The 12,671-nt window shown below is 56.3% G+C and overlaps 1 protein-coding gene across 1 annotated transcript; it reads right to left on the reverse strand.

Moving 5' to 3' along the window:
• Positions 1-2,297: 2,297 nt before the first annotated feature.
• Positions 2,298-12,142, reverse strand: LOC105701125. The gene is made up of 10 exons (XM_023433519.1): positions 12,009-12,142; positions 11,788-11,916; positions 10,540-10,671; positions 10,204-10,289; positions 8,531-8,711; positions 8,351-8,443; positions 6,998-7,100; positions 6,685-6,895; positions 4,414-4,495; positions 2,298-3,989 (listed from the first exon to the last, which is right to left on the reverse strand). The coding sequence occupies exons 2-10, from the start codon at positions 11,887-11,889 to the stop codon at positions 3,840-3,842; spliced, it is 1,140 nt and encodes a 379-aa protein (XP_023289287.1). The 5' UTR covers positions 11,890-11,916; positions 12,009-12,142; the 3' UTR covers positions 2,298-3,839.
• Between the last annotated feature and the right edge of the window lie 529 nt (positions 12,143-12,671).

The raw sequence follows: 12,671 nt of genomic DNA on the forward strand, positions 1-12,671 counted from the left end.
AGTTAGCGGGAATATTAAGCCAGTCACACGTGTGTCGTAAAACTGTTTTATTTCGCCGACAAGAATCGGCAATCGTTGCGCCTCGAAGTTGGCGCGTCTCGGCGCGTCTTACGCGGCTCGGCCCCGAGTTCGCGGGGGTCCTACGACTTCGGGATCCGCTTTTATAGGCCATCAATTTTATCGTAAACGACGGAGAGCGCATCGCGACCCGTGCTCTGCACCGCGATCGACGCAGCGGAGGAATTCTCCTTTCGACGGAGTCCTTGATGCGTCGCCGGGATGCGCTATCGAGTTTCATGGCCCGCGAACTACGCCACTGTGGGTAACGAGAAGAACGAACGGTTGCGGTATTAGGACACTTCCACCGCCAGTCAAAGTAATTAGGTACTCGGCGATTTAACAAGCGGGACCGAAGTAGCGAGGAATTTTCCGATCGAACTCGCGTTTCCCCGAAAGTGGAACGACGCTTTGAAGTCGATTCGCGGGCCGATGAGAATTCTTCTGCGGGAACGCGTGCGGTCCGCGGGCGCCGGAATGCGTTTCCCAGGCCGGGGTTCCTCGAACCGTGCCGCCATTGGGAACGAGAGATGCAGAATGCAGATACGCGTAATTGCGGAGGGCATTAGGTACACGCACGGCCGGGGGCGCGAGACTCGGAGGGAAAATGTCAAGTCTGAGTTGTGGCGGACGCGGACGGTAAACCAAACGCAGACGCGGTATCCACTTACGGGCCGTAACGCGGCCGGCCTAGTATTTCCGCGCGTTGGCGAAAAACGCCGATGGCTCGCGTGTGCCCGCCGTTCTAAGTACTCTTCTTACGTCCCTGCAATTGTCGATGCCTCCGGGTATCGCTAGGGAGTCCGGCGCCGTTCCAGCCGTTACCAAGAATCGACCAGGGTGCAGGTGCATCGGGGTCCCACCTCCGTGGGAACTCGGAGAACCTATTTTCCGCTTCCTCATTTATCCGGAAACATCGGTGACCGAGTTCGGATGCGCATCTCGGATTCGGGGCCGGCATACGTATCGGATGTTCCTCCGGCGTATGCTGCTCGCGCACCTTTTTCATAAACCAATCCCGCGGAGACCTCGCGGAGATGATACCGTTTTTTCGTTCCGCCGGCGGCGACGTATCGTTAATCGCAAGTAACCCGCCTGGCGGAATTACTCTCGGCGCGATTCCCCGCAGGAATGGCGATCCCCTCGTTACGGCAACGGGATGCGCATTCGCCGGATAATAAATTCCGAGATAATCTTGATGTATCTCGGGCGTCGCGGGCGAGAACTCGGCACTCGAAAGAACGCCGTCCGCTGTTTGCTCGGTCAAGTTCCGAGGGCCATCAAGTTATATCTCGAATCACCGAGTGGCCCGACGATGCGAGAGCCCCGGGGGTAATTTCGGACGGCGATATGAAAAAAGTTTCCGGCCAACGAGTGGCCAAGACTCTTTCGAAATTCTGAATTCGATGAAGGGAACGGGCTCCCGGCAGGAACTACGCACCGCGAGGGAGACGCGGAATTTCTCCGCGACTGCCGACCAATCTGGCGCGCTCTATTAGGATAACGATCCCCCGTTAAGTTTCGTTATTTTTGGAGATTACCACCTCGCGGCCGTTTAGCGCGTCCCTGCACGGTAGCCGCTGAAACGCGGTGGCTTGTTATTGCGAACTTTGCGCCGAGCCACGCGTAATAACGCACCTTCGCGCCGCGTTAGGAACTTTGCAATAATAAACCGCAGACGCGGCCCCCTCGACTTGCCGCTAAATGTTCCGTATTAATAACCCCGCGTCCTCGTCGTTAACTCGCGTCCCTTGGATAGACGAAGAGAGGGCTTATATCCGACGATTTGCAAGCAATAAGCGGGAAATTGCGGAGCGTTTCCCGGAGCGGTAATGGCCGCGCTGGATGACGGCTCGTCCGCCGGCTTCCCCGCAATTACCCGGATTGTCGGCTGTCGCGATATTTCTATCGACTTCGATCGGACAATTTCAGGCCGCGGGGGAAATTTTCAACTTTTTCGCGAGGGATGCCAGGGGAAAATGGAGCGAGGACACCCGGTGGAAGCTCCGCGCGAGGTGCGCCCTACGCTCGTATTCGGCCATTTTCGTCGCGGGCGAAAGTTTGCGGTGGAAACGGACACGAAACCATGTCTCTTCCATGTCACGTATCCGCGACGCAGCAGAGTCCCGAACAAATATTATATCCGCGCTGAAAGGACGGGAACGAAAAGGGATCCCGGGCTTTTGGTACGGGTTTCCCTCGGAAAGCACGCTTCGAAACGACGCTGCGTTTTCCCCGCTCTCTTTATTACACATTAGCGATACAGAATACGCGTTTCAGATTTCCTAGGCGAGAAATCCCCTTGACGGAGCAAAGGGCTGGGGCTCTGCAAGCTCCTAGGGCCTACCTATCGATTACTCGATCCTCCCCGTGATCCTTATGTATTTAAATCTAGTCGGCGATAAGATTCCAAGGAATCCGTCGAAAGCTCTGGTCCATTTATCTCCGGGCTGAGTCGACCGAGATCGAGCTTCTGAAGGCGACTTTCCGCGAAGCAAAGTCACCGCAGGAGCTTCCACGGGATTGCAGCCCGTTCCCGGCGACGGATATCCTGAACTCGGTAACTGCGACAGATAGGACCGCGACCTGTGGCATCCGCTAAGTCTCTAGGGGATTCTAGGGGAATCTACCGCGTGCTGCCCGCAAAGTCCGCCAGAGTGGACGTGCATTCGGGAGCCGGATTCTTCGCGTCGTTTTCCACGAGTGCGGCTGTCCGTACACTTCGTTCTCCAGCTGGTCGCTCGTGTATACGGAGGAAAAATTGCCGTACCGACAGACCGCTCGCCGGATTCGATCGACGAAAGCTTCAAGCACGGATCTCGCTCGCGGGCACTCGACGGGGAAAATATGCGTGGCGAACGCTGACGGAGCGAGACGGAACATTAGTCGGATAAAACGTTTTCGTACGTCCTGGACGCAGGAGATGAATAATCCCGGCTAGTTCGGAATAAATTTTACCCCCGGTCAGTCAGCGCTTTTCACGGGAAGGGCAACTGTTGCGCACCGAGACGGTTCGGCAACTTTTGACGTGCAAGCGACATGCGCGACGCATGGTTTAACGACTCGCGGTAATTGCCTGAATTACGCCTCGCCGAGGATTTACGGTGCGTCGGGTGACAAGCGTTGCGGTCGGCGGAGGAAAATCCTGAGGACGGAAAAGTCGTACTCGCGCGAGATCGAGAGTCGCGACCGGCAGCCAATTCCGCGGCTCGACCGGGTCGGGCAATCATTGGCCGCGACACCATCGGAGATTCCCCCGGGCCGTCCGGCGGACGCAACCCGGGAGCACGACCCACTTCCATGACAATGCCTCCGGGTGGGGGCTGGAATTCAGCGGTACAGGAACTGATATTTCCCAGAAAATGAATGACCCCCGTAGAAACGGGCCGACAGCGGTAACGGGATACAATGGTCGCACAATGGAGCCGGGCGGGTCGCGCGGGGAAAACGGCGCGGAGGAAGAGGAAGTGGCGAACGAGGTGGAGAACGAGCCGGTGGACGCGGGTGGAGGAACTCGGCGACGCGACGCGATACTTGCCGCAACGGGCCGCCGTGGTTCGGCCAAACACGGGACTAACTCCTGCACCGCGGTCGGCCCAAATTAAATTCTCCCTTGTCCATTAAACCAGCGCCGTTCGCCGCTCGGCGCCGTCGCGTCTGCGCGACCTCCATTAACGTCTAATTACTAATTATGCAAATCGGGGCCGAGCCGAGGGTGGCTCGCTCGGGCGAGCGCGAAACGACGAGGGCGATCGAGGCCTCCCGGAAGTCGGGCCCCGGAACTAGTAGACTATCGGCGGCCGGTACAAGATGTCGTAGAGCTTGACCCTCTGAGTGTGGTCCAGCGGGGCTCCGTGTCCCGGCCGACCCCAGAATCCCCGCCACGTGTCGAAGTGCCGCCGGCAACTCTCCCGCTCTTTCCGCTCCTCCTCCTGCAAAACGTTCCGAGTCAGTCTCGACCCTCGCAAAGGCACGGCCGATCGATCGATCTGGGCGCACCGACTCTGCCCGGAATTTGCGTGGGAAAGAAATCCCGCCCCGGGCGGAACGGTTTACGAGAGCGCGGGAGATGTAACGCCGACAACGGGATCGTGGCTGAAATACCCTCGTAACCTGTGCAACGATCGTTCTGAATTTTACGACGATTGCAGGAGACGCGTCGGGGCCATATTGAATTCGACCGCGGCCGCGGGTTTGATCCTCTTTGGCGCAGCCGCCGTGCCTTGATAAAACTTCCACCGCCAAGATTCCCTGCCCAATTTCCAGCCGATATTTCGACCGCGCCGTTTAATGCCGGCGTTATCACCCAATCGAACGTATCCGGTTAATGACGCCGACGAGCGTCGATGAACTCACCATTATTCGCTCCCGCTTGCCGCGTATCTGCTCGGCGAGCGCGGAAATGTACTCCTTGTTCCCGGTGCCCAGAGCCCTCAAGCTGCGAACAAGCGGTTTCGATGATTACTCCGAGCCACCGAAAACTCCGCATCGATAGGGTTAACGATCCTCCGTGGTTGGATCGAGGGCGATTTCCGAATGGAAAAATCCGAGAGGCACTCTCACTTGCCGGTCGATTCCGCCGGGCGCGAACAACGCGTCGACACGGAAAGGAGTCCCATTTTCCGCTTTGGCCCGGAAACGCTTCGGCTCCCCGGTGGAACGTCGGGGCGTCCGGTGCACATTTGGCGCTCATTTCGCGCGCAGGATTAATTAGCTCGGATCTGACGCACTCGGTCGGATAACGTCCGGGCGCTATCGCGCATAAACAACGTCGCAGTGGCCCGGCTCCCAGTCGTACCACGAGGGTTCCATTAAACGCTAATCAAAGTGGCCCGTTGTACGTCAACCTCGCGGTTTCTCCGCGCGAGTGCGGTAACGATCGCGCTTATGCGCGCCGCTATCGGGCAATAAACTCGAGTTAGGCTATCGGGGACGTCTCGGCCGAGGGCCGCGATTAACGACTCGCCGCCATAAGAACCGGGAGGACTCTTTTCCCGACCGAAAAAACGAGCCCGAAGAGCCGGCTCCTCGACGTCGGCCGCGCCCAGGGCGATCCGCCCTGATTAATCGCCCGTCACGGGACGGACGCGGAGATTTCACGGAAACCCGCCCCGTCGACGAGGACGTCGCCGCAGGATTTCGGCCCCATGCTCGACTCCGTTTGGGACAGCTTTGATTCCTGCGCCAAAGATAGCCGATCGAAAGGGTCGAGACGAGAGAAACCATCCGACGAGGGGAACGATCCCGACGTTAACGAGGACGTCGAAACGCGGACGCGCAGAAATTATGCCGAGGGCTGCAAATCGTCGCTTCGGAAAACGTAATTAGGTGCCGTCAATGTCCCTAAATATTTGTCCCGGTGGGAGGCACGGATTTACAAATGACGAACGATCGGCGCAGCCCGTGACCGCAAATCGGACGTTACCTCTGCTCAGCGGATTACGGGATCGGCACGCCAAGAGCCTCAACCGTGAAAATAACCAGATTCGGGACTCTCCTGCGGGAGGACCTCCGGAAACCGCGCCGGGTCGGGGCGGCAAGGTGAAGCGTTAATACGGCACGGGACGAACGATGGACAGGTGAGCCGCTGCAGGGGTCGAGTGCATCCGGGTCAATGGGTTGATTACCCTCGATGTAGTTACATCCCCCGAGTGCAATACCGCTCTAATCAGTCCTGGCGCCCAGAGATACGCCTAACCGAATTACAGGGCCGAGGAAAAACTTTCGAAACTGATCAGGACCGGTGTATCCCTGTTACGGAGCGAGGGTCGGTGGCAGGTCGAACTCGTGGCGTTTCGCGAATATTTGCAGAGGGGGTCGAAAGAGTGCTCGGAATTCTCTCGCCGGATAACAATCGAAGGGTCATCGTTTGTCCCATTCGAGGGAAAGAGGGTCCAGGGAAGTGAGAAAAATCCGAGTCCCCGTAACGACGGACTGCGACGAGGAATCGATAACTCCCCTTCGTTTCGGAGTAATAAAGAACTCGAAGACGACGAGTGGGACGATAATTTTCTCTCAAAGGGAAGTTCGTCGGCATTTTTTATTTATCCTCCCGGGGCTGGGGCACCGTCAATATTGCTACTCAACCTTTTACGCTGTTAAAACATATCTCAGGATTTTTTGCTCCCTTTTCCCGACTACTATCCGCACCGCAATAAAGGCCAAAGTGGTGCGCCTCGGGGGCGCCGTTTACAAAAAGGCGCAAATTTTTATCTCAAGCGACGTCCCCTTTACGCGATAAATATTTGGACCCTGGAACACCGTATTCCCTTAGACTGCCCTTACATACCCGAGTCGGGAAATTGATTCGTTGAATGAAACATCGAGGCTGGAGAGTTTCAGGGTAATCCCTAATCGTGTGGGACACGACGCGTGGAAACTACGGGCATAATCGTATTCCGTTAATAATGGAATTAACGCATCAGGGAATCCCTTTGCAAATTCGGGTTCACGGCATGCCGCAACTCCGCACTTCGACCAACCCCTCCTTCTCGACCAATCGACCTCTATCGATTTTTCTTCGGCAACATAGGCGCGTAGACCTCGAGAAACGGGCAGTTAATTTTCTAATTAAATTTTCGTAACGCTAATTAAGGCCGTGGAGGAGAGGGTAACCACTGAACTTACGCCTCTATCGTGTATCCTGGGCGAGTAGCATCCGTGGCGAGGAAGCGAGTCGTTTGGGGCTGAGATTGGTACCTTCGGGTGGTCATCAGGGGCACCAGCTCCACTCCACCTGTCAGCTCGTACACCTGCACCTCCTCGTTGTGCATATTCCTGCAGCGAGGGGACCGAGCTTGCAGCTCGGTGCCTCTGGGATAGACATCGGAAACTGCGCCTGAAAAGAGACAGGAATTCGGATAGAGTTCATCTGGAACCTGGAAGCCGTTTTCCAGCGGTACCAGGGGTGACTCCCTGTCGCAACCGGAGAGGAACTCACCGTGTCCCGACTTATCGTCGAAGAACCTGTTCGTCTCCGTGATGGGCAGAGGATCGACGTCCCTCGCGTGGAGTCTCCCGGCCATCGATTTGCCCGTCCAACCCTGAAAGAGTTATCGATTGGACTCACGGAACGACCAGGCTCGAACCACGGCAGTCGAGGGTGGCAAGCCCTGAAAATTTCATACGACCAGACGATGCCGTCTCCCTTAGGTCGTTATACCTTCTCTCGGCAAGGGCAAAATCGGCCTGTTCGAGCAAAGAGGATCTCGCCGGAAATGAGCTACATCTACTCGAGTCTAGCCCCGAATCTACGACCCTCCACCCGGGCGCGAACGTCTCCTCCACGTCGGAAATGTATCTCGAGCTGTCGAGGTGGTCCAGACGGTATGGAAACCGTTCCGACTCCCGATAACTTCAATTTATAGGTCGGTCCGCGGTGCAACGCCGATTTCTACTTTTCTGACACTTCTTTCCCCTTTAATTGCCCGGGAAAGAGCGGAGTGCGGAAGACACCGGGAGTTGCCAAGAGGCGAGAGCACTGCATTCTCGGTGGAAAATCGCGTTTCCCGAGGATCTCTCCACTTAAGGTCAAGGAAGTCGGCCACTTTATTACGGCGAGTGGAAAACCCACGTCATAAATCTACGCACCATAAATTCTCGGCTAGTGGAAACGGCTGCCGCGGTAAGAAATTCCTGGGCCGAACGGCAAGGCGCTAATAAATTTTCATTTAAACTTTTACGCGAGCGTCGGCGGTACAATTGGCCCGGGGTGCTTCCGCGGAAAAGCGCGGTCTTGCCTCGGCTTAATCGAAGATTAAAGCGGATCCCGTGTGCTCGGGAGCGCCTCCGTGAATTTCGGAATCCGGAATCCGGAATTCGGAATTCCGAGTGTCCGCGGCGTTGCGGTACCGCGGACCTACTAAAGTTAAACGAGGCGTGCATTCGTTACGCGCCCGTTATCGTTGCGGCTAATAGCTATACGTAATACGTGTAGTGGGAAGGTACCGACCGTACCACCTACCCGCGTTACACAAAAGTCCGTCTATCCCGGCACGAGAAGCGCGACAAACTCCAAGGCGATCGCTCCCACGAACCCGCGATCGCTCCTTTCGCGAGGTATCGAATTATCGATTTCGCCGGAGAAACCGCTGCTCTCTATTCGGGCGGTTCGATTAACGGAGGCCACGGAAGGGGATCGGAACGGCCTCGGGGATACCCCGCGCCGTTAAAAGACCGCATCCCTTGTCGCGTCCAGACACCGATTGTGGAACGCCTTCATTTCCTCGAATATCGTGAAAAATTGGATTTCTCGTGGCCGAGCTCTTTGGAATTTTCCTCGACGATTGCGTACCATTGATTGCAGGAAACGCACCCCCAGCAGCTTGGGGTCCCTCCAAGGTACACCACCCGGTCCGGGACGGCCAAACGGGGAGGGCTGCGCCAACTGTGCACACGCAAAATGTCACCTGCGGTTTCTGATTTATCCAGGGACCCAACCCGCCCATAAAGCGGCGCTTTATTCCATGCAAACTGTGCGCAAAACGCTGGGACAATTTTTACCAATTTCCGTTCGATCTCGAGACTCCTGGCGCGCTCCCGTTCTTGACTCTTGCGACGCCTGGCCACCAGGATATCTGCGCGGATGCAACCACAAAGGACGGTCGTTAATGGCGACGCATTGAGAGCCAAATCCGTCGGCAAACCCGATACCTCTGCGTTGGGGACGAGAACAAACGCAACGGCATACGCAACGCGCGTCGTCGTCACCGTGATTACTTTATCGCGACGCGTCGGAAATAATTCACGATTCCCTCCGAGTACGGAATAAGTCGTTCCTGTATTAAAATGTTTTCCCCGGTCGTTGGAGGTAAATCGACGCGCGTCCAACGTAATTCTATGGGGAGGAAAAATGTCCCCGTGATGGTAATATAATGCCCGTACATGTGCGGAGCAGTGCAAGGTACTTTGTCGCAGAAAATAGGATCTCGATGTACGGTGCCGTCTCCGCTCGTGCGCGAGCCGTTGCGATTCGTTTCCTCTCTCCCCCGAGTATCCGCTTCGATAATGGAGACAGCGATAAATCTACGAAAAACGATATCCCCTGCCCCCGTGGTCCCGAGTACGTTCGGCTCGTCCCAGCGACGAGCAACGAGCGACGCGCGTCGAGGATCGCTTTCCCTCCAAGAGTTACGGAAGATCATGCAAGCTTGAACGTCACCGAGATGTCGGCGATATTGCCGTCTGTGCTCCTCGGTCGCTGCACAGCTATAAATCTCCTCGTTCCAGCAACGAGCGCGATCGGCCAGGGGAGAGTTCTCCTTGGCGAGTTTGAACTCCTCGTCTTCCTCCTCCGGGTCGGCCATCCTGGACCTCGATTTTTTGGCGAGAGCGAAAGGAGCGGAGGCTTCTTCGGGGATCGCCTCCCAGGCTTTAAGGACTTTCGCGGGTCTTGCTTCTCGATCGGCTTCGTCCTTAGGAACGTCCAGGTGCGACCGAGCGGTCTTTCTCGCCGTCCTCCGCTCGCTCCTTCGGCGCAAACTGCGCGACGTTCGCGGCGAGATGTCCATTTTAATCCGGGATCCGTCGACGCGAAGCATGATCTCGTTAACGGTCTACGGAGGGAATATTCGGTGGAGGAGTTCCGGGGGGACCAGCTCCACGTGGGCTCTCGGGCGACACCAACCTGAAGAATTCCCCGGGATGATCCTCCGCCGCGACGAGCTCGCGATTCGCCTCCTACTGCGGGAATATTTTTAGCTGCGGCCCTAGGAACCCCGAGAATCCGAGTAAATCAATGCTATCTGCGGAACGGTGTGTCGTGATTCGGCCCGCTATTTGTCTACCTTAACTACACCCACTTAAGATACCCTGGAGCCGACCTACAGACAAACGCCACGGCACCAACGGCTGTCCCCGCAAACCCGACCCGGCTAGGACGAATTATTTTTGTACTCCCGTTGCTACCTAATTGCAAGTTCTCTGCGTTATGCCAGGTCGTACCGAAGCTTCTTAAAATACACGTGATCGGTCCGATCGCTATGGAAGGGGTTCTCTGGGGGTGAAGACAGAACATGTCACCTCGTCAAGAACGACCATGCCTGATCGTGTGAATTTTATTGCGATCCTTTGACATCGTTACAAAGAAACGAAACACTTTTTAGGCATGATTCCACATGTGAGTGACGGATTTTTTTTTTCATTCACGGATACAGGTAGAGGTCGTCGAACGAGTAGCACCGGAATGGTCTCCGCCAGCAGGTGCAGTACAACCTCCCGCAGTGCTTGCGAGCCTGGAATTATACAAAGGGGCGCTACGTGAGAAGGTACGTTGTTAAACTTTCCGGTGAGCTAGAAATAAAATAGGATCGAATGTTCGAGGGCACGTGTACGAGTGATACCTGTAGCGCGAGCGGTGGCTAAATCGATTATCGCGGATGTGAGAGAGCAGAGCCGCGAAAAGCGCGGTAAAGTGTAAAAGATCCAGGCGAACGTGCGGGATAACTCGGGGCCCTTAACGGAGATTTAAGGAAGTCGTGCTACCTGGCAGATGCTGCAATATCTCTGGTGCTCCTCCGACTCCAGCCAGACGTTCTTCCTGCGAAGGGCGGGCGCGTAGGGCGCGCCACCGCCCGGTTTCCCCCAGGGTGAATAACTCTCCAGCATCTCCCGCAACTGGAAAATTACTTTCTGCAGAAAATTTAGCTCCTCACTGGAGGAATTTGCGGACACCCGCGAGTGCCGCGGACTCGATTCCCCTCGCCGTTAAATAATTGAAATTCGAAAGTTGGATCGGGTCCCGGCGAAGATAGAGACGTCGACGGCGCGACTCTTTCGAAGGGATCCGTGGGATCTCCCGGTCGATCACGGATCTCGGAACGAGGAGCGAGGGGAAGAGCCAATAACTTCCCGAGGAGAGGAGAGGAGTCCGTCGAGATGAATTTTTGCCAGGAGGCGGTCGCTCGACGGGCGCCGCATCTCATAACGGGTACTTGGCTCGCGGAGTTTACGGGAACTCTAAACCCGCAACGGATTAGCGGATTACCCGCAGCCTGCTTCTTGCAATTGTTGCGCGAGATTATGCAAATCTGCTTTAACGGTGGGCCAAAGCCTCGTTAACGTTCACACCCGCGCGACTCGCCTCCCGAGGGAAAGTTGACTTCGACGAGGGCGATCGCTCAAAAGCGCTTCGTTAAGTCGGGATCTTGGAGAATCGCCCCGGAAACCGCGGCATCAAGAACAACGAGGTAAAATCTAAACTCGGAAACATCGAGAGCAGGGCATAAAGTAAGGCTGCCGAGTGAGGTCGATAGGATGTATCGACGTTTCAAAGGTGGGGCTCTGGAGTTGAAATTCTCGGCGCGGCCGTAAATTCCCGCGGAGCCAAAAACGCAACCGCGAACATGCGGACAGCCGATACAGACCCCGATACCGTTTACCCCTAGGTTGAGCTAACCAAATTCCGGGATATTAGCGGTAAGCGCGGTCGAGGCTCGAAACGCTCGCCAGGGAGGGAAATCGGGCTTTTAGAGAAGGAGGCCAGGCCGGGTTTCGATCCATCGTAGTTTCGGGCGTCTTCGATTTCGATGGCCGCGAGTGCGACTCGAGGAGGGACTCGACGGGTCGGCCGAAGGCCCGTGACGTAAATGGCACTCCAGGGGCCGCACCCTCGGCCAGCTACCCAGCCACCTTTACGACACGTACTTCCCGCTGTTCCTGACGTTTCTGACGCAGAAGCGCGTCCTGCTTCATCCTCCACAGGGCCTGACCCTCCTCGACCATGCGGCGTACCTGCGCCTTCCGACGTTCCTCCTCCAGCTCCGGCACGTAGGTGGTTCCCAGGTACTTGCACGAGCAGTACGTCCTCCAACAGTAGTAACAGCACCTGCCCATCGCGACGAGCCTCTTCTTCGATGTGTCCTGGAAGACACGGTGGAACTTACTTCAAATCCGAGTCAAACATGGAGAACCCTCGTCAGGTCCTCGACCGGGTACTGCAGTTTGTCGTATACCTAAGTGACGTATGACTGCGAGTCACCCGGGTGCAGGAATTTTTCCGCTTCTCCGAGGAATGTCCTGAATTCACCTGTCTCGTTTGGAGTCGGAGGTGAGGTCTCTCGGCGGTGCCGCTCTGCTGTGACGAGACTGCGCGACTGTGCCTTGGCCCCTTGCGCTCGGCTCTGATTTCGACGGATCAATCGGTACCGCGATCCATCCTCGTGTCGATCCTGTCTATAGATGCAGAACTCCTAGGACGGTATCGCCGACTGCGAAATGCTGCGGTAATCTTCGACCTCCAGCCCAAACTCGGCCTGCGCAGGACGCACGCCTGGTACAAGGCCAAGGACGACACGAACGTCTCCCCTGCTTACCCTTTAAACCGAACCTCCAACCTCACGAAGAGTGGTCTTGCTCGATGAAGTATTTCGGCGATTAGACTTCTGACAAAATTCCCAGCTTATTTAGTAAGGGAAGGAAAAATGGTCACCTAGCGCGAGCCAGGTCTCTCTCGACGATTGGTCGCTCGTGGCTCAAAAAGTGCGTCTTTTTCCTGCCCTTGCTCCTCCCTGGTAATCCAAGCTCTAGTTCTTTGGGACCGGAAGGGAAGTGCGCAGGTGCATACGTCGGTGCACTCCTCGCCATTACCACCGAACTATAGTGTCATTACTCCGACG

The sequence above is a fragment of the Orussus abietinus genome, unplaced genomic scaffold (assembly GCF_000612105.2).
Source record: "Orussus abietinus isolate OABI.00-Male unplaced genomic scaffold, Oabi_2.0 scaffold5, whole genome shotgun sequence".
NCBI lineage: Eukaryota > Metazoa > Arthropoda > Insecta > Hymenoptera > Orussidae > Orussus > Orussus abietinus.